General features: G+C 38.5%; 1 protein-coding gene across 1 annotated transcript in view; it reads left to right on the top strand.

The window, feature by feature from the left end:
* LOC139167161 (maestro heat-like repeat-containing protein family member 6) overlaps positions 1 to 22,557 on the top strand; it is a 28,215-nt gene extending 5,658 nt beyond the window's left edge. The window contains exons 4-14 of the mRNA XM_070751582.1: positions 3,051 to 3,219; positions 3,342 to 3,511; positions 5,270 to 5,404; positions 5,495 to 5,609; positions 7,891 to 8,034; positions 10,598 to 10,768; positions 11,088 to 11,243; positions 13,859 to 13,951; positions 17,941 to 18,043; positions 20,989 to 21,054; positions 22,427 to 22,557. Coding sequence (XP_070607683.1) covers positions 3,051 to 3,219; positions 3,342 to 3,511; positions 5,270 to 5,404; positions 5,495 to 5,609; positions 7,891 to 8,034; positions 10,598 to 10,768; positions 11,088 to 11,243; positions 13,859 to 13,951; positions 17,941 to 18,043; positions 20,989 to 21,054; positions 22,427 to 22,557 — 1,453 coding nt within the window. The remainder of the gene's footprint in view (positions 1 to 3,050; positions 3,220 to 3,341; positions 3,512 to 5,269; positions 5,405 to 5,494; positions 5,610 to 7,890; positions 8,035 to 10,597; positions 10,769 to 11,087; positions 11,244 to 13,858; positions 13,952 to 17,940; positions 18,044 to 20,988; positions 21,055 to 22,426) is intronic.
* Positions 22,558 to 22,892: the final 335 nt, after the last annotated feature.

The following is a 22,892-nucleotide window of genomic DNA, read 5'->3' as shown; positions in this document are numbered from 1 at the left end:
TTGTAGCATATGATATTGTGGGCAATACTTAGATCTTGTTTAAGGCGTCTTAGTTCTAAACTTTCAAGACCCAGGATTGTAAGTCTAGTTTCGTAGGGTATTCTGTTTCAAGTGGAGGAATGAAGGGCTCTTCTTGTGAAGTATCTTTGAACATTTTCAAGGGTGTTAATGTCTGAGATGTGATATGGGTTCCAAACAGATGAGCTGTATTCAAGGATGGGTCTGGCGAAAGTTTTGTAAACTCTGGTAAGTAGTGTGAGATTTCCAGAGCAGAAGCTATGTAGGATTAGATTAACAACTCTTGAGGCCTTCTTAGCGATGTTGTTGATGTGGGCTTTAGCACTTAGATCTTTAGTTATTAGTATTCTGAGGTCCTTGACCGAGTGGGGATTATCTGTGATAATTTGTTTATTAAGTTTGTATTTGAAGTTCTGATTCTTTTTGCCAATATGTAGGACAGAGCATTTGCTGGTTGAGATTTGGAGTTGCCATGTGTTGGACCAGTCAGAAACTGAGTCTAGGTCTTTTTGTAGAGTAGTTATGTTATCAGTGGCGTTGAAGAGTTTTACATCGTCTGCAAAAAGAACACAGTTGCTTGTGATGATACAGTTGATACAATTATACTGTACACATTGATATGATTATACTGTACAAATTTCATCTTCTGAAGAATTCCATGTTCAGTCTTGGACTATTTTCTAATTAGAATTTTGAACATTTTCTGGAACCACCCTTTAATTCTTGTGCCAACAGTAAAACAGACAAGCTTTAGGTTGGCAAAACAATGGTTAGACCATGCTATAAATCATTAGTTGGAATATAGTCATAAATAAGAAGAACAGCAATTTTCCAAAGCAAGTTGCTGAAAACATACATTTGAAATGCATAACCTAAGAATTAATCCTCTGTGATCAGATTTGGATAAACTTGAATTCGGTTGCATGACATAAAACTAAATTCAGGGGAAACTGCACTGCAATGATGGTTTCTGAGATTGTTCTTTTCAAGGTGCTATGTTATAAGATTGCCTCCTGGAGACCCAAATACACAAATTGTTCATTGAACATTGACTTTATTAATACAAAGAATCCTATGTTATTTGTCTCCTTCTGCATTACTCAGCTGAACTTTCATGAGCCTTCAGTGTATGCTTCAACAGCATAGAGTGTGTTTTCTTTGCCGCTCCAATTATTAAAAAGATGAAGCAGGGACCAATTCACAAATGTTTCAGGAGAAGGATGCTGGGAACAGAAAGGCAGCATCCGAACTGGCTTGTATAAGCTGGACCTGTGGTTACTAAAAACAACAATGTCTCAGTTTGGGTGAAAAACAGTAACAAGTTGCTCCTTTAAAATACTTTTCTAATCTTTGTAGTTTAAAAAACAAGTCACATATGTATCCTCTGCCATCTTTAATGTTCTGGTAGGAGCCTCCCGAAAATTCAAGGGTACAAATTTCAGACACACACACGTTTGAAAATTCAAAACAATGTCCTTTATCCCAAAAGTCAAAATAAACTAAGCACTCTTTTTGTATTGCAAAGAGCACTCGTCCCAAAACAACTGGGTAGTCTGTGCAATTAACCTTAAGCAGTCATTAAGTACTTAGCTAGCAGCTGTGAAGAAACTTCACACCCCTTCTTCTTCCAACAAAGTGAGACACACACACACACACACACGTTGCTCTGCTTTGTTTTTAAACGTGTGAAAAATCAACAAGCAAAGTCCAGAAACCAGCAACCCAGGATTCCTGACAAACTGCTGTTGTAATCATAGATTTTTAAGCACTGAAATTTGGAAATAAAATATTGCTGGAGAGTGATGTTTTAAGCCTAAATTATGTGCTGAATAAAATCTTAATTCTTCCTCTATGGAAAGGCAGCCCAGGCTGAGCAAGCATTCTGCAGAATCATGACCATGTATGGAAAGCATTTAAAGAAAACCTATAGAACTCGCATATAAGGAAATATACGGTATGCATTACTGACATTCCTTTGCAATCACACAATCAAGGGAAGGAATGTAGCTTCTGAGAAGCTTGCCTTATAAGGTACAAAAGTAAATAGTTGCTGGAGAATGGTTTAATGTATGTGGCGTTCGCAATTGGTTATTCTGTACCACATGTCAGAACTGTGAATACACAATAAGTAGGAGAGGTCTTGAGGCATTCAAGGTCGTCCTCCCATCGAGAAAACTTTCTCTCTGTCATTTCATTCTGATGTGACAATCATGGCATGCTGTGCCTCCCTAGAGGGCAACCCACTGAAGGAGGGCTGCATGCCTTCAAACTGCGATCAGATACTCTTTCACAACGGCCAAACCCACACGCTGCTATTTATAGCAGCAGCCCTAATTACAGCAGCCCCACCCAACCACAGGTGGCCTCATTTTTTCTTGTAATAATCCTTTAGTTGTTGTCTCCTATGCATCACTCTATGCATGCGTGGATGTGTCATTAATTCGTGTTCAGAATCCAAAGATGATACAGATGATTGATCTCCTCCTGGGCTGTCTGCCAAACTCCCCTCTTCCCTATCACTCATGCTGTCTTGGTCAGAGGAGGCTTCATCGGCAGATTCCATTGGGAGCAAAACAGGCCTGCGGCATGTGGATGTCTCCCCCATATCCACCTGCACATTCCTTGGGGCAGGAGTTGGGCCAGAGCTAACCACAACATTTAATAGCCAATTGTTTTCCAGATGTGGAGGAAGTTTCAGTTTTTGTCTGCATTTGTGCCTGTAATTTCATTTCAATGTCTGCCTCTTTGTCTTTCTCTCCAACATAACACTTTATCCCAAATGTTTATGGAGCTCCTCGGTTAACCAGATCATGGTTGTGCCAAAAGTGCTTTTTCAAGAGGTAAATGGACGTTCTGATTTTTCTTTGAAGACTTCTTGGGTAAGAAGTGAAATGCCTTCAAAGAAAAACCAGAAAGTCCAGTTGCCTCTTGAAAAATCACATTTGGGACTTTGTTCCAAACTAAGTTGGAGGAAGTAATCACCAATGTCTTTAAAAATATTTTTGTGTCTTGTTTTCAATTTTAATTTTCAGACATGTTACTCAAATTTGGGAAGCCCTGGGCCAAGCTAAACAACCTGTCAGACTCCAGGTCCTTGCCAAACTCCTTGAAGTCCTAAAAAGAAGACCCAGCCTCAGATCTGAAGACCTGGTCCCGGACCTAAATTTCAAGGATAATAATACTTCCTTTTTCCCTCTGGCTGTGAGTTTCTTCCATGGTTACCTACTCATTTGAGAATCCAAATAATGTATGCTATGTATTTGACAGTAAACACCAAACTGTCTATAATTTAGATATTGTGTTTATATATATTCTTTTGTTAGGCAACAAAGGCTCTAGGCATAATATTTAAGGATAAGAGATGCAAAGTACCTATGAATAGCTTTTACGTCTCTGTGATAATTTTCCTGGTCATTCAACTGCACTACTTGGTGAGCTCCTTGGAGGCTGACTACGAGCAGGAGGAGATCCTCAAAACATCGCATTACATAAGGTAACTAGTGGGATACAGAAAGGGTAACATCCATGTCAGATATTACATAATAAATCCCCCCTATTTCTTCAGGAGACAGACTTGTAGAGATATTGATGCCTGTGTACATCAGCATGAGAGAAATTAAAATGTTCTCCTAGAAAGTTCCTTAACCTTGAAAGAATGATTTGCACATGTTGTGACTAATCATCAATTATGGCTGAACATTAAATACATTGAGAAGTAAGTTCAGGATTCAGAAACATTGAGTATCAAGCCCAACCCAGGGCCATTTCAAGGCAGTTAATTTATTCATAGCCGACAACTATATTCTGTATGTATCACATGTTTTTTGCTGAAATGGGCCTAGAGGCAAAAAGGAGCTGTGACGTTCCTTCAATATACCAGGGTGATTCGACATAAAGAAACATATAGTCCCTCCCTGGTACAGAGCTGAAGGGATCAGGTCTGGTGGCCTAGAGGTTAATTCTCTGCCTTACAAGGCAAAAGCTGCCGGATCAAATCCCAGTAAGGGTGTGGTTAGCTGATGAGGCCAGAACAAGGCTGAAATGGGACCATCCTAGTCTCCCTTAATTTTAAAAAATGTCAGCAAAAAACATGTGATACATAGAGAATATAGTTGTTGGCTATGAATAAATTAACTGCCTTGAAATGGCCCTGAGTTGGGCCTAGAGGCAAAAAGGAGCTGTGATGTTCCTTCAATATACCAGGGTGATCCGACATAAAAAAACATATATATACAGTGATACCTCGTCTTACAAACGCCTCGTCATACAAACTTTTCAAGATACAAACCCAGGGTTTAAGATTCTTTTGACTCTTCTTACAAACTATTTTCACCTTACAAACCCACCGCCGCTGCTGGGATGCCCTGCCTCCAGACGTCCGTTGCCAGCGAAGCACCCATTTTTGCGCTGCTGGGTTCCCCCTGAGGCTCCCATCCAAGGAAACCCCACCTCTGAACTTCCGTGTTTTTGTGATACTGCAGGGGAATCCCAGAAGGGAAATCCCAGCAGCGCAAAAACGGGTGCTTCGCTGGCAACGGAAGTCCGGAGGTGGGGTTTCCCAGCAAGGGGAGCCTCAGTGAAATTGCAGCATCGCAAAAACACAGAGGTCTGGAGGTGGGGTTTCGAGGACTTCGGTGTTTTTGCGATGCTGCAATTTCACTGATGCTCCCTTCGCTGGGAAACCCCACCTCTGGACTTCCGTTGCCAGCGAAGCGCTTGTTTTTGCGATGCTGGGATTCCCCTGCTGGGATTCCCCTGCAGCATCGCAAAAACACAGAAGTCCAGAGGTGGGGTTTCCTATGGAGGGGAACCTCAGGGGTATCCCAGCAGCACAAAAACGGGCACTTCGGCTGACAAAAGGCGTGAATTTTGGGCTTGCACGCATTAATCGCTTTTCCATTGATTCCTATGGGAAACATTGTTTCATCTTACAAACTTTTCACCTTAAGAACCTCGTCCTGGAACCAATTAAGTTTGTAAGACGAGGTATCACTGTATATATATCACATGTTTTTGCTGAATTTTTAAAATTAAGGGAGACTAGGATAGCACTATTTCGGCCTTGTTCTGGCCTCATCAGCTAGCCATACCCTTACTGGGATTTGATCCGGCAGCTTCTGCCTTGTAAGGCAGAGAATTAACCTCTAGGCTAACAGTAGGTACAGTAGATTAGTACAGTAGAGTTCAGTATCCAATCCCTTCACAGTATATATATAATGCCAATCAAATACTTTTCTTGTCCTTAATTCAGCTGTACCATGGAAACATTAAAAGCCTTGATTAAAAGGGAGAGGTCAACACAGACCTGTTTTACGACTCTCACAGAAAACTGGGAACTTCTATCTTCCCCAGAGAATTACCTTGAAGGTGTTCTCCTCTTGGCCAGGTAAACCATGGGGGGGGGGGAAGGAAAACTCATGTGTAGAGTTCACCATGACTGTGATATGCAATAATTTGATTAATGTTATTCTTCCAGAGCTCTTGTCAAGCATCACCATGGGCTTGATTACGCGGTGTTCACCAAGGTGATACCATTTCTCCATCATGGGGATGATCAACAGAAATTAACAGCAATGGCCTTTTTCACCGCAGTAGGTTTATTTTCTCCTTCGTGTAGCTGTTTGGGGCAGATTAAGCATAAGCACTTAGGAGTAGATTTGCAGCTCTAGCTAGGAAATGACATACGAAACCCTGAGCATTCAGGGATACAGAGGACGGTTTCCAAAAAGATTGTAGCCTTGTGCAGCGCACACAAAAAGGGACCAGGCTTTACGCATGCAATGGTGACTGCTATCTTTATATTTTTGATTGCCATAAATACTTCTGTGAGAAGATATGATAGATATGATATCACAGTTGATAGGCATTTATGGTTTCATTTATTTATATGATGATTGATGCATTGGTTAATATATACTGTATATTTCGTAGATTTTCACGGGTATAGGTATGAAGGTCTTGGCATATTCGGGTTTCTTCCTGTGTACATTTCAGAGATTCCTGGTGACGTTTCAATGAGGTCCTAGCACAAAGCCAAAAGCACCAGCCCCTGAAGATGACGAGTAGGACTTCATCGAAACTTTGCCAGGAATCTCTGAAACTTACATGGGAAGAAACCTGAATATGCCAAGACCTTCATAGAGATAGATAGATAGATAGATAGATAGATAGATAGATAGATAGATAGATAGATAGATAGATAGATGATAGATAGATAGATAGATGATAGATAGATAGATAGATAGATAGATGATAGATAGATAGATAGATAGATGATAGATAGATAGATAGATGATAGATAGATAGATAGATAGATAGATAGATAGATAGATAGATAGATAGATAGATGATAGATAGATAGATAGATAGATAGATAGATATGATAGATAGATAGATAGATAGATGATAGATAGATAGATAGATAGATAGATGATAGATAGATAGATAGATAGATAGATTATAGATAGATAGATAGATAGATAGATAGATAGATAGATAGATGATAGATAGATATAGATGATAGATAGATAGATAGATAGATAGATAGATAGATGATAGATAGATAGATGATAGATAGATAGATAGATAGATAGATATGATAGATAGATAGATAGATAGATGATAGATAGATAGATAGATAGATAGATGATAGATAGATAGATAGATAGATAGATTATAGATAGATAGATAGATAGATAGATAGATAGATAGATAGATGATAGATAGATATAGATGATAGATAGATAGATAGATAGATAGATAGATAGATGATAGATAGATAGATGATAGATAGATAGATAGATAGATAGATAGATAGATAGATAGATAGATAGATAGATAGATAGATAGATAGATAGATACTATAATGGTTCCTGTCTATAAGTCTTACCACCTGCCCATTTGGCAAACTAATATTCTAAATTTCATCCTGGCTAAAGAGGACTCAGGGCAGCTTACAACATATAAAAGGAAACAATAAAATACAGTGTCTAATCCAATTAATTAAAATTAGGTAAACTAATCTAAAATCCCCAATAAAGTTAAAAATCTATCTTACCTGTTCAGACAGTAATCATACAAAACATTTGCTGGCCAGGGGGCCAAGATCTAATTGCTCCAAGCATGGTGGCATTAATGAGACTCTTGCGGAAGGCAAGGAGGGTGGAGGGCAATGCAAATCTCTGTGGGGAACTGATTCCAGAGGGCCGGGGCCCCCACAGAGAAGGCTCTTCCTCTAGGCCCCACCAAGCGACATTGTCTAGTTGATGGGATCTGAAGGAGGCTGACTCTGTGGGACCTAACTGGTCGCTAGGGCTCATACGGCAGAAGGCGGTCCCCCAAGTAATCTGGTCCGGTGCCATGTAGGGTCTTACAGGTCATTACCAACACTTTGAATTGTGTCCGTTGAATTGTGTTGAATGTTATTAAAAAAACATTATAAGGGAAAATAGAATTCTTTTTTCTTAGGACATCTCAAGATTATACACCGATGTTTCTGTTCTCCTTTCTATCCTGTAACATTACATAGCCTTTTAACCAATAAATGAACAAATTCCTAATGCCTCACTTGCTGCTTTTTCTGAGAGGGATGAGTTAAAAATAGATGTGGAAAAAAATAGAGGAAATAGAATCAGGGAAGGGTTAGGAAATCAGAGTCGGGCCCCCCAAGGGCATCCCAGAGGGCAAAAAAGTCATTAGGGTACTCATAGCAAAGCCCTTAAAATGTCCTTCAATAGAGGAGGGATGGCTGCCATCTTAACCTCCTTCCCTAAAAATACAACCCTGATTCCATCTTTATCTTTCCACAGCTAATGGGGGATAGATGAAGTGCTCCAGTTTTCTGACACATATTTTCTGATTTATGTTGTTCAGCTTCTTTCTTCTGAGTGTACCTATACAGTGCTACAAAAGCATTATATCCTGAGTTTATTAAAGAGTTGGCAGATTGATTCCAACCCAACCTACCGCTGGCTCAGTCTTCATGGCATGGGGAACGTAATCCAGCACCTGCAAAACGTGAGTGACAATAATGTTTTCCCCCATCAGTGATTTTTAAAAAAATATTTTTAGTAAATTTTTATTACAACAAACAAACAAACAAACAAACAAATCTTAAAGAAAAAGTGCCCAACACCAATAAACCCCACCACCATTTAGGGGGTTAAATTATTTACAGTAAATTTCAATTTCTTCCTTGGCTCCGGTTTACATTTCTTTACATACAAAAAGTGATTGGAATTTATTTTTCACATTGTCGTCATAAATTCTACTTATGATATAGTTTTTCACCTTATTCCATCATGCCATCAGCTACTCCAATTTATTTTCATCAAAGTTATTTAATCTTATTTCCATAATTTCGAAGTGGATGTGGTCCACCATATACCAGTACCAATTCTGGATTGTCCATTTATTACTATCCTTCCACCCTAGTACCACTACTGCTTGAGCGCTTTCCAAAGCTGCTGTTTTGATTTCTTTAAATTATCGTAATTCCCCATGTTTAACTAGTGTTGCTAATTCTTTCGTGATTATCCAATTAATGTTTAGCATATTGTTAATTTCATTCTGTACTTCCTTCCAAAATTTTTGAATTTCAACACATTCCCAGATCCCCCCATCAGTGATTGAATCTGATACATTATTTGTATGTTTGAAGAAAAATTTAACTTATGAATAAGATTAACATAATGAATAGATCAGTTGTTTCTGAAGAAATTTATTTATTTATTTATTTATTTATTTATTTATTTATTTATTTATTTATTTATTTATTTATTTATTTATTTATTTATTTAGTCCAATACACAATACATATTGAAGAGAATAGCCATGAAGTATTATATATAAAGAAAAGATATAAAAATAGAGGAGAAGATATATGAAAGATATAAGATATAGAAAAGATATATGAGATAAGGAGAGACAATTGGACAGGGGACGAAAGGCACACTAGTGCACTTATGTACGCCCCTTACTGACCTCTTAGGAACCTGGAGAGGTCAATCGTGGATAGTCTAAGGGAGAAATGTTGCGGGTTAGGGGTTGACACTACTGAGTCCAGTAATGAGTTCCACGCTTCAACAGCTCGATTGCTGAAGTCATATTTTTTACAGTCAAGCTTGGAGCGATTAATATTAAGTTTGAATTTGTTGCGTGTTCTTGTGTTGTTGCAGTTGAAGCTGAAGTAGTCATTGACAGGCAGGATGTTGCAGCATGTGATTTTGTGGGCAATACTTAGATCGTGTTTTAGGCGTCATAGTTCTAAGCTTTCTAGACCTAGGATTGATAGTCTGCTTTCGTAGGGAATTCTGTTTCGAGTGGAGGAGTGAAGGGCTCTTCTGGTGAAGTATCTTTGGACATTTTCTAGGGTGTTGATGTCCGAGATGTGGAATGGGTTCCAGACAGATGAACTGTATTCAAGGATGGGTCTGGCAAAAATGTTGTTGGCTCTGGTGAGTAGTGTGAGATTGCCGGAGCAGAAGCTGTGTAGGATCAGGTTAACAACTCTGGAAGCCTTTATGGCGATATTGTTGCAGTGGGCTTTAGCACTTAGGTCATTTGATATTAGTATTCCAAGGTCTTTTACTGAGTGGGGGTTGGCTGTGAGATTTTGTTTATTCAGTTTATATATGAGGTTTGGATTCTTTTTGCCGATGTGGAGGGTAGAACATTTGTTGGTTGATATTTGAAGTTGCCAGGTGTTAGACCAACCTGAGACAAAGTCGAGGTCTTTTTGGAGAGTAGATGTGTTGTCCGTGGTGTTGAATAGTTTTACATCGTCGGCGAAAAGAACACAGTTGCTTGTGATATGATCGCAGAGGTCGTTAATGAAGCTAATTTGGTGCTGGAACTATTCAGTCAGGCTACTGTGAATAATGCCTTATCTTGAAACTGCCTTGAAAAGATTTTGGCAACTTTAATATGCTCAGAACATTGCATGCAGTTTTCTTCTAAAAGAGAACTATTTATTACTCTTTGGGATCAACTGCATTGATTGAGCTATTTATTTCCAAGGACAATTTAAGCTACCGTTTTTGATCTATAAAACACTAAGTTTCTTTGAGACAGATCACTAACCTCTTGCCTTAGAAGTGAGATTGAAAGTCCATTTATTTTATTTTGTTTTATTTTATTATTTTGTCAAGGACGGATTGGTAGTATACAAAGATATAACAATGTTTATATACATGATACTAGTAAGAGAGAAACATTAGGACAGGGAACGGAAGGCACGCTGGTGCACTTATGCACGCCCCCTACTGCATGCATTTATTGATTGATGCAGAGATAAATCTTGTAAGTAAATAAATAGATCATAAAAGCACAATTTCTTGCCTCTTCAAATATTAATAAGGCAGTAAATGCCTTCGCATTTTTGTAGCCTAGTTCACTAGAAGTCCTTCTTTGCTGCCTACAATTTTGGGAAGAATTATATCATAAACTTTCAAGTCCTAGAAAAAGGTTTTATTATATTTAGCACACACGTTTGCTGATCTATTCAAGAATAGTGGTATTAAATTATATCAAATAGACAAATACACACACGCGCAAAAGAATGAGTGTTGATCCTTTTCAGAGGAAAGAACTCACACCTTTAATCCTGGGTATACTTCCAAGCTTCAACGATTCTGATGAGAAGGTGACATTGACAGCTATTGAGGTCATAACCAAGGAGGTTGTACATCACAAAACTATCAGCCATGTACTTCTAAAGATTGTCAAACAGCTTCATCCACTCTTGGCAGATGTAAGTTTAGAAGATATTATTTGTTCACGTAAGGGAGACTTTTCAAATTGGGAGGATAAATAGAAAAATGGTGGATTTGGGAAATCTTTTTAAAATGTCTTTTATTTTTCCTCTATTGTAGGAGAAATAACAATAAGGGCCTGGCATAAAGCATCTCCCTTTCTCCTCATTAATAAATTCATTTATTTTATGCCACTTTTCCTTAGGAAGGAGGCTAAGAGAAAATAGCTTTAAAAACTAGGTCTTTGTTTTGCTTCCAAAGTTGATATTTACAAGTCTGATAGAAATTGAAGTATTTCCTTTACTTCTGAAATTCCAGAGGCGGAACAATATATGTTGTGCTGCAAATCAACTGTTCCAAGACATCTTGAAGACTTTTGACCCGAAAGACAAAGCCTTTGTGCAGGATCAGGTTCTCAAGAGTATTCTTACACTGATGCTAAATCTAGAAGATCCACATCTAGATGTGATAAATGTAAGCCAAGTTGTACATATTTGTACACAACTAGTTCAACCTAGTAGTAATAGTAGTAGTAGTAGTAGTAATAGGAAGAGGAGGAGGAGGAGGAGAGGGAGGAGAAGGGTAAAGATTTTTAAAAATATATTTTTATTGATTTTTTACAATATAAACATACACACAACATAAAACAAGTGCTTTGTGAATTGTGCCCACCACCAGACAAATATTCATAGCCCACCACCAAATCAGGGGTGTTTCTTGTATAAACCATTTTAACCCAAGAGCAAAATATCTATTTACATATTATAAAGTGATTCGAATTTGTTTCTTGTAGCTTGGTCTCGGATTCTTCTCGCCATATATCCTCTTACTTTGTCCCATCGTCCCATCAGTTGTTGCAAATCAGTTTCATTAACCAAATCCATCCTTTTATCCATAATCTCAAGTTGAATGTGATCCACCATGTATTGTCCATTTTATCGCATCCTTCCAACCCAAGACTATTACCGCCTGAGCGCTTTCTTTCGCTGCTTGTTTTATTTCTCTAAATTCTCCCATCACATTATTTTTAATTAATACAGTGTTCCCTCGATTTTCGCGGGGGATGCGTTCCGAGACCGCCCGCGAAAGTCGAATTTCCACGAATACACCATTTTTGGCTATGGACAGTATCACAAGCCATCCCTTAACACTTTAATCCCCTAAATTACCATTTCCCATTCCCTTAACAACAATTTACTCACCATTATTACTGGTATTCACCATTGAATAAGACACTTAGTAATCCTGATATTTATAAACAATTATTTATTAACAATAATTTTTTTTTGTTATTTATTTGCAAAAATTATTAGTTTGCTGATGATGTATGACATCATCGGGCGGGGAAAACCGTGGTATAGAAAAAAACCGCGAAGTATTTTTTAATTAATATTTTTTGAAAAACCATAGTATAGGCTATTCGCAAAGTTTGAACCCGCGAAAATCGAGGGAACACTGTACTGCCATTTCCTTAGTAATTATCCATCGTATATTTAAGAGGAGAAGGATAAAGATGAGTATGATAGCAGCACAAACATTATGAAATGATAACACAAACTATGTGAACATTGTAAGATGAATAAACATTACATCCTTTGTGTTTTTGAGCAAAGGCATTGTGATGTATGCGACATCATTTTCTCTCTGGGTCTCCTCTATGAATGCCCACAACAGGGGCAGAAACAGAGTGATATAAATAAACTCAAAGTGTAACAACAACTGCATGAACACAGCCCATTAATTTTTGCATGTGACACAAGGAAAAAAGGGGGGCAGGGTTTCCATTGCACACTTGTAAATTCTGTTTTGACTTTTTTTTTTTTACATTTAACTTAGAGACTTTCCTGCACAATATACACCTTGAAACCTGAACATAATAAAATATAATTCTCCAAAAAATTTAAATAATGTCAAATTTAAACAACTGTCTTATTTGAGAGAAGGAAAAGCAACATTTTCAATATAGAAAATGCTCATGGGTTGAAAATGCTCATGAATTGAAAATCATATATAGCAATTTTATCATATTTGTATCATTTTTCCACATGCCACTCTGATTTAATTTAAAAGCATTTGTCATAGTAAAGGTCAGAAATGTCCCTCTTAACGTTAAAGCTCAAAACAAAGAAAACTTTCCTGAAAGAATAAAATAAAATTCTTTATTGGCCAAGTGTGATTAGACACACATGGAATTTGTCTTTGATGCATATACTCTCGGTGAACATAAAAGAAAAGGTGCATTTGCCAAGAATCATGAGGTACAACACTTAATGATTGTCATAGGGCATTAATGGGCAGCCAAAAATTTTACTGCCACGCTGTGGGTGCGGCTTATTTTGTGGGTGTGGCTTAATGGTCATGTGACTGGGTAGGAGTGGCTTGCCGGCCATGTGACCAGGTGGGAGTGGCTTGAACGATCATCATCATTCAAGTGAACTGTTAAGTCCTCGACTTACAGCCTTACCAGTGTCGCTCGCTGGGGTGACAATTTCCTTCGCGTTTCCAGCGCTCTCCTTCCTGGGTCACCCCACCCTGCATAAATGCTGTCAGTGCTGCTTCCACCCACGCCTTCTGCTTGCACCTCAGGCAGGAGGTGGCTGCGTGTAAGGCTGGAGGGGAGCCGGGCAGGAGAGAGGGAAGCTCGTCCGAGGCCAGGAAGGAGGAAAGAGGAAAAAAGCAAGGAGTGCAGACGCAACAGCAGCAGAGAGAGAAAAAAGAGCCAAGCCGAGACCCAGTAATCCAGGAAGTGACAGCCGCCGATCAGCTGGAGCTGCACACATCTTCATTTCTGCCTGTGGAACTGCATTCTACCCCGTCCTGCCTGCTGCCCACCCCTGTCACAGGGTACAAATAAGCAATCAGGAAACAATCAATATCAATATAAACCCTTAAGGATACAAGCAAACTATATATCAAGACATAACAAACTATACGTAGTGTACTCTGGATACTTTTTCTTTATTACTTTGATAAACATTTTGCTTGTAATATCTTGCTAAAGAATGTTCTTGCTTTTCTTCCCTTTTATTATTCAAATGCTGATCTATTCACTCTGAGGACCATTTTTATTATTTTCTCTGGATTTGCAGTCTCGTACTAACAGTTTACAACTTTGCAAAACCTTCTTGGGATGGACGGAAAATGACAATGAGAACTTTTGGAATGTGTTCTGTATGCATCTGGTAAGCCTATTAAAGCATATTGGGCTCTTTTTAGTCCTACATTGCTCCTTTGTTTTTAATCTATTGATTCCAAATCATTGAGTAAAGTTAGGAAACTGCAGAATGGTACTCTAGAGATCCTACAGCAAGAGGCAGATGTTGTAGCAGTTGAAATATTTAGATTAAATAAACATGATGAAAGGAGTTACAAGATACCAGGGGAGAAACATTCACTTAAAAGTTAAAAGTTAAAAAGTTAAAAGCTGAAATTCTAAAAAGGACATGAGATTTTATGTATGTGTTTGTTTGTTTGTTTTGTCCAATACACAATAATACACAATGAGGGTTATAGAGGATATAATCAGGTAGAATGTATTAAAGGGTGTAGAGAAGAGAAAATAAAGGAGTGAAATATAACTTTGAGAGAATAGCAGAAAAAGATATAGGTATAGAAGAGAAGATATATGAAATATAGGAGAGACAATAGGAGTGAAGAGGACAGGGGACGGTAGGCACTCTGGTGCACTTATGTATGCCCCTTACTGACCTCTTAGGAACTTGGTGAGGTCAACCATGGATAGTCTAAGGGTAAAGTGTTGGGGGTTAGGGGATGATACTACAGAGTCCGGTAGTGAATTCCACGCTTCGACAACTCGATTACTAAAGTCGTATTTTTTACAGTCAAATTGGAGCGGTTAATATTTAGCTTGTATCTGTTGTGGGCTCTTCTGTTGTTGTGGTTGAAGCTGAAGTAGTCTTTGACAGGCAGGACGTTGCAGCATATGATCTTGTGGGCAATACTTAGATCATGTTTGAAGCGTCTTAGTTCTAAGCTTCTAAAATGATGGATAGATATAGAAATTTAGAAGAAGTGAGAGGGGGGGGGAGAGGCTTTCTTTGTTTAGTATGGATGCTCCCTAATAAGCCATTTATCCTACAGCAGTTTCCCCAACCAGGTAGGAATCTATTCGCAGATATTGTGTTTTTGCCTTTTCTTGTTATTAGGAAGAAAGATTTCTCTGTGCGCTACCCAGGCAAAATGCTCACACCAGCTCTGCCCATCACACAGAGCATATACTGTTGAAGCATATTGGTTTTCTCCACCTCTCCAATAGGTCTTCCCCATCTTTGACAATCTCAGCATGTGGTGCAAGGAAATCACATTATTTCTCCTAGAGAAGGAGAATCCAACATATACTGTATAGCCTAAGGCTTTGTTCATATGCACTTAATTTTTCAGTAATAATATATTCACATGTGGGGTCTTCTTGACATGGATTTTCATACAAAAAATGATGGGGGAACTGCAGAATGGTGATAGCCAACAGCAATGGATAGATGTTGTAGCAGATAAAATATTTAGATTAAATCTACATGATGAAAGAAGTTACAAGATACCAGGGGAGAAACATTCACTTAAAAGTTAAAAGTTAAGAGATGAAATTCTAAAAAGGACGTGAGATGATGGATTTTTTAAGATTTTTTTTTTAACATGTTGGTTATTTTATTAAGTGTTAAAAAAAAGAATTAGAAAGTAGAAATTGGGGAAATAGAATTATGTATACTGAAATATAATAAAACATATTCTAATTACTATGTTTATACAAATGTTAGAAGTTGAAATATTATGATTATATATATTTAAATAGTAGTATCCTTATTAGAATTGTGTGTAAAAGTATAATGTTCCGGACAATATATTGTTAACCAAGCACTATTGGGTGTTTAAGAAAAAATATATAAATTATATATTTTTTTTAAAGATACTATTATATTCATTAGACAAAACATCCAAAGAGAGAACCATTCTGGTGCTTCTTTCTCCAATCTAGTACCATGTTATCCCGAAAATAAGACCCTGACTTATATTTTTTGAACCCTGAAATAAGTGTTTACCCTTATTGCCATGCACTTAAAAGCCTGATAGGGGCTTATTATCAGGGTATGTTTTGTTTTTAGGGAAAACAGGGTACCTTTTACACATGTTTAGACGAGTCTGCGGAGAGGGGCGGCATAAAATCCAATAAATAATAATAATAATAATAATAATAATAATAATAATAATAATAATAATAATAATAATGTTAAGGAATGGGCTTCCAAAATATCTTGATGGCACAAAGGTGGGAAAGAATGCCCTAAGTATGGGATGGCGAACCTATGGCACATGTGCCACAAATGGCATTCGGAGACATCTCTGCAGGCATGCAAGCCGTTGACCAGCTCAGCTCCACTGCACATGTACCAACGCCTCCTACTGGCCAGCTGATTTCTAGGTCAGACAAGCTCAGGCTTTCTCCTCACTTTCTACAGCCCGTGCCTTCCCAGATCACTGGAGATTCCACCCAAGCACTTTTTGGGCACAAAAGAGAGCCGGGGTGGCGCAGCAGGTAAAGTGCTGTACTGCAGGCCACTAAAGCTGACTGTAGATCTGTAGATCAGCAGTTCAAATCTCATCACCGGCTCCAGGTTGACTCAGCCTTCCATCCTTCCTAGGTGGGTAAAATGAGGACCCGGATTGTTGGGGGCAATATGCTGGCTCTGTTTAAAAAAGTGCTATTGCTAACATGTTGTAAGCCGCCCTGAGTCTAAGAAAAAGGGTGGCATTTTAAAAAAAAATCAAATAAATAAATAAATGAATGAATGAATGAATAAATAAAATAAATAAAATAAATAAAATAAATAAAATAAATAAAATAAATAAAATAAATAAAATAAATAAAATAAATAAAATAAATAAAATAAATAAAATAAATAAAATAAATAAAATAAATAAAATAAATAAAATAAATAAAATAAATAAAATAAATAAATAAAATAAATAAATAAATAAAATAAATAAATACATAAATAAATACATAAATAAATACATAAATAAATACATAAAAAAAGAAAGAAGAACTAAAGAACTAAAGAACTAAAGAACTAAAGAACTAAAGAACTAAAGAACTAAAGAACTAAAGAACTAAAGAACTAAAGAACTAAAGAACTAAAGAACTAAAGAACTAAAGAACTAAAGAACTAAAGAACTAAAGAACTAAAGAACTAAAGAACTAAAGAACTAAAGAACTAAAGAAATAAAGAAATAAAGAAATAAAGAAATAAAGAAATAAAGAAATAAAGAAATAAAGAAATAAAGAAATAAAGAAATAAAGAAATATAATAAACAAACAAAGAAACAAACAAATAAATAAATAACACCACCACCCCACCAGCTCCATTTGGGGAAAGAGACTTTTTCCTTCTCTCACCACTGTTTTGGGATGTGAGGCCAAAATGGGGGGGTCGGGAGTCACGCATGCAGTAATGGGCAGCTCCCAGAATGGGTGGGTTAAATGCCATTCTGGTAACGAAAATTGCAGCTCCAGCTGATCCGTGTTTGGGCGCATGCGCCTAGCATGAGATTTGCTTCCTGCGCATGTGCAGGAAGCGAAATCTCACACTAGGATAGACGCGACTGCGAGTTTTCAGCTATTTTTGCCAATTTTTTGCGGCCACGCATGCACAGAAGCAAAAAAACCACTGAAAACCACCAAAATCTCATGGTCGCGTGCCTCCTCGTGCGAGATTTCACCCTCGTGCCGGGCGCGTGTGGCCAAATTCCGCACCCACACCCGCCACCTGCCGAAGATGTTTTGGTAAATGGAAGTAAGTGCAGCCCCTCACTGCACGCATGCATGTGCGATGGGTCACATTCATATGTGCAGGGGGTGGGATGTGCAGGAGGGGCATTGCATTATATGTGCTGGCACTCGTGCACATGTGAGAGTGCGCACACACACACTTTCAGCACTCAAGGGGAAAAAGGTTCGCCATTACTGTATCTTGTAGATCAGTGTTTCCCAACCTTGGCAACTTGAAGATATTTGGACTTCAACTCCCAGAATTTGCTGGCTGGGGAATTCTGGGAGTTGAAGTCCAAATGTATCTTCAAGTTGCCAAGGTTGAGAAACACTGTTGTAGACTACATCGAGGAGTGCTTTTAAACATTTAACAAAATTATTTTCTAGGTTAGAGAGCATCCTGGAAAACTGAAGGGCTTCTTGGACCAAGCACAGGAATATACTCAGAGCCCACAAAAATCTTCAAGGATTGCAGCCGCCACGTTTATAGGTTATATCTATAAAATTATTTGTACTGTATTTCCTTTTTCACGTTCTTCCCCAGGTCCCAAGGCTATTTTATGTAATGGTCTATTTCTTCTGATGATTTATAAGTCATATAATCGTTCCTTGCATTAGGAGCAGCTTAATAAAACTTGACAGCAGTAAGTTCTAGGTATTTTTGGAGATCATAGATTTCCAAAAGATCAATTGCTATCAAATGGTGTTAAGTCTTCAAAAGAGCATCAGGTTCCTTCACTCAGATAATTTCCAAGGCCCTAAAAGATTCTCAAAGACCCAGTTTGATCCACATACACAGCATTTGAAATTTATGGTAGAGGAGAAACTGGACAGACTGTGAAATAGCAACATGACATCTTTGAAATACGTTGAAAGGATGACTTCTAAAATTTCCATCTAGCATGTCTTGGTAAAGTTCTGACTTTGTCCATACATATCATGGCTATAATGCTGTTGTTCCTATCCCAAATTAGCCGGGAGAGACCCATATAGTGATACCTTGTCTTACAAACTTAATTGGTTCTGGGACGAGGTTCTTAAGGTGAAAAGTTTGTAAGACGAAACAATGTTTTCCATAGGAATCAATGGAAAAGCGATTAATGCGTGCAAGCCCAAAATTCAACCCTTTTGCCAGCTGAAGCGCCCGTTTTTGCGCTGCTGGGATTTCCCTGAGGCTTCCCTCCATGGGAAACCCCACCTCCGGACTTCTGTGTTTTTGCGATGCTGCAGGGGAATCCCAGCATCGCAAAAATGAGTGTTTCGCTGGCAACGGAAGTCCAAAGGTGGGGTTTCCCATGGAGGGGAGCCTCAGGGGAATCCCAGCAGCGCAAAAATGGGTGCTTCGATGGCAACGGAAATCCGGAAGTGGGGCATCCCAGTGGCGATGGTGGGTTTGTAAGGTGAAAATAGTTTGTAAGAAGAGGCAAAAAAATCTTAAACCCCGGGTTTGTATCTTGAAAAGTTTGTATGATGAGGCGTTTGTAAGACGAGGTATCACTGTATTTTGGAAAACCTTCCCATGGATGTTTGTCAAGATTGCTTTCTTAAGCACATAATAATTTTTTTAAAATTGAGTTAGTTAGTTATTTAGTCCAAAACACAATGAGGTTATAGGCAATATACACATAGTACATCAATCAATGGAAGAATAGAGGAGAAGATGTAGGAATAATATAAAGCATAGAAAGAGTAGTAGAAGAAGAGATAGAGATATAGTGATAGAAGAAAAAGATAGAGAGTTATGGAAGAGACAATAGGACAGAGGATGGGAAGCACTCTTGTGCACTTATGCACGCCCCTTACTGACCTCTTAGGAATCTGGAGAGGTCAAATGTGGATAGTCTAAAGGTAAAATGTTGGGGGTTAGGGGATGACACTACGGAATCCGGTAATGAGTTCCACACTTCGACAACACAATTTCTAAAGTCGTATTTTTTACAGTCAAGTTTGGAGTGGTTAATATTGAGCTTGCATCTGTTGTGTGCTCATGTATTGTTGTAATTGAAGCTGAAGTAGTCGTTGACAGGTAGGAAGTTGCAGCATATGATCTTGTGAGCAATACTTAGATCATGCTTAAGGAGTCGGAGTTCAAGGCTTTCAAGGCTCAGGATTGAAAGTCTAGTTTCGTAGGGTATTCTGTTTCGGGTGGAGGAGTGAAGGGCTCTTCTGGTGAAGTATCAAGGGTGTAATAACTGTAATAATGACTGTAAAGAGCTTCAAGCTGCAGTCAGTCAGTGCCTGTTGCGTACACAGTGTGTGTATGTGTTATTTTGCAGTTGCCATATAGCAGTGCTTCTCAAATAGTGGGGCATCCCTCCCTGTAGGGTGGGGCTAGAGCGATGGCGGGGCTGCTCATGACCGTAGAGAATGTGCTTTTTTTTGCCACAGGGAGTAGGATGCACATCCTATCTGTCACTTCTACCGATACCTCCGTTGCTTTCCTCGACATTGTGTCCAGAACAGCCAGCTCTAAAAGAAAATGTCTCGGGAGTTCAATCAAATTTCTCGAACTCACGAGATGTTTTCTTTTAGAATGGGCTGCCCTGGACACAATGTCCGAGTCTTCAGAGAGGGGCAGCATACAAATCTAATAAATATTAAATAATAATAATGCTAAGGAACATCATGGAGCTACTGATAAAGTGTCAGATAGGACGCGTGTCTTGTGGTGTGGTGGAATTTCGGGGTGGCACGTTGGCAGGGCAGGGCATGCCACGAAATACATGGCGGAAGAGAGTTGTGGGGGTGCAAAATGTTTACTTTTTCATAACAGAAAATAACTGAGAAGCACTGCCATATGCTTGGCTGCATAGCTAGAGGTATAACAAGCAGGAAGAGGGAGATTATGATCCCACTATATAGAGCGCTGGTGAGACCACATTTGGAATACTGGGTTCAGTTCTGGAGACCTCACCTACAAAAAGATATTGACAAAATTGAACCGGTCCAAAGACGGGCTACAAGAATGGTGGAAGGTCTTAAGCATGAAACGTATCAGGAAAGACTTAATGAACTCCATCTGTATAGTCTGGAGGACAGAAGGAAAAGGGAGGACATGATCGAAACATTTAAATATGTCAAAGGGTTAAATAAGGTCCAGGAGGGAAGTGTTTTTAATAGGAAAGTGAACACAAGAACAAGGGGACATAATCTAAAGTTAGTTGGGGGAAAGATCAAAAGCAACATGAGAAAATATTATTTTATTGAAAGTGTAGTAGATCCTTGGAACAAACTTCCCGCAGACGTGGTTGGTCAATCCACAGTAACTGAATTTAAACATGCCTGGGATAAACATATATCCATCCTAAGATAAAATACAGGAAATAGTATAAGGGCAGACTAGATGGATCATGAGGTCTTTTTCTGCCGTCAGTCTTCTATGTTTCTATATAGCAACCTATATTTTGATGTACATTTAATATAACTTATCTTTAGATTCTATCTTCCAGCACATGGAATCCAGCCATTTGCAAAAATCAGAAGTAGACTACTTGAGGAAAGGTGAATATATTAATAACTTTTTATGATATTCATAGGAATTGTTTTCTTTTACTATTGAATTTATTTTCCCATTGCCAGCCACACTGATAAAAAAACCTCACAAGATAATATGGAGACAAATAGAATTCTGTGGAAAGAATACACATTCAAAAACCCATTTTCGTTTTTTTTCTTTTTTTCCCCAAACTTGTCTTTTTATATAAATGGACATTGGTTCTTACTTAATATACCCATTTTCCAAGAATTGAACCCATTTTCAACAGCATCAAGCACTATCTATCCAACGACATCTATTCCTTTACAAATCAAGCCGTTGCTTTCTGAACATTATTTTAAAACGTTATTTAAAGGAGTTGCATGCTCAATATGCTTTTTTTCTGTCTCTCCATCCCTCTGCAGAAGCCTTTGGCCTTGTTTAGCCTGCCACAAATGCTATTTATTTATTTATTCATTTATTTATTCATTCATTCATTCATTCATTCATTCAAGTACATTTTGGTAGTATACAGTGTTCCCTCGATTTTCGCGGGTTCAAACTTCGCCAAAAGTCTATACCACGGTTTTAAAAAAATATTAATTAAAAAATTATTCGCGGGGTTTTTTCCTATACCATGGTTTTTCCCGCCCGATGATGTCATATGTCATCGCCAAACTTTCATCTGCATTTAATAAATTTTTTTTTAATAAACTTTAATAAATAAACATAGTGAGTAATAATCTAAATCGTTGCTAAGGGAATGGGAAATTATAATTTACGGGTTTAAAGTGTTAAGGGATGGCTTGTGATACTGTTCATAGCCAAAAATAGTGTACATTTACTTCCGCATCTCTACTTCGCGGAAATTCGACTTTCGCGGGCAGTCTTAGAACGCATCCCCCGCGAAAATCGAGGGAACACTGTACAAAGATATGTTTATATACATGATACTAGTTAAGAAAGAAATGTTAGGACAGGGAACAGTAGGCACACTGTTGCACTTATGCACGCCCCTTACTGACCTCTTAGGAATCGGGTGAGGTCAACAGTGGATCGTCGAAGGATAAAGTTTGGGGGGGTTAGGTGATCATACTACAGAGTCAGGCAATGAGTTCCATGCATTGACTACTCGGTTAATTAATTAATTAACTACTTGGTTAATTGATTCCATGCATTAACTACTGGACCACTACTGGCCTTCTTTATATGCTTTACAACTTACGAGAGTGGTTGGGACACTCCCTTATCTAGTAGGAAGCAATTCCCAAATGGAGATTGGACACTTCTCACAAATCCATCCCTAGGCAAACAATTAGGCTACCTAACCAGAAGCAACCTGGTTCGTTGGGTTTCCCCCAGATCCACCTGTTAAACAACCCTTGCTCTTTGTTTTAGCTTTGAGGTCTATTCCATCCGAAAGATGTTCTGTCCCAGTTGTTTCGGAGCCAGAGAAAGTCTGCAGGTATTGCCCAGATCTATTCAGATGTTCCCGCTATTTCCCGAGGTATGCTATTTTTCCCACCTGAGGTGAAAAAGGAATAAAGGCAACCTTTGTAATGTATTTAATGAGTATTTGGACTTTTAAAACCCTCCCTGTATTGTTAACAACCCACCGCTACTGACTGCTGAGAGAGACCAGCTTCTCTCAGTGGTCAGCAGCGGTGGCGGCGGCTTTTCTGTAGTCGGGAAGTGGCGGGCGATCTTCAGAGAGTTGAGAAACAGCCACGAACTGGAGGACAACACAAGCCGAGCCTTCCCTGTGACGCGCAGGCTGAAGGAAGCCGCCGCTGCAGTTCCCCCCCACAAACACACACACAAACCACCCCTGCCCCGGTGTTCTAAGGTGCGAGGCCTCTGCCAG

This window comes from Erythrolamprus reginae, chromosome 4 (assembly GCF_031021105.1).
Source record: "Erythrolamprus reginae isolate rEryReg1 chromosome 4, rEryReg1.hap1, whole genome shotgun sequence".
NCBI classification, from domain to species: Eukaryota; Metazoa; Chordata; class Lepidosauria; order Squamata; family Dipsadidae; genus Erythrolamprus; species Erythrolamprus reginae.
This window is presented reverse-complemented; position numbering and strand designations above follow the sequence as displayed.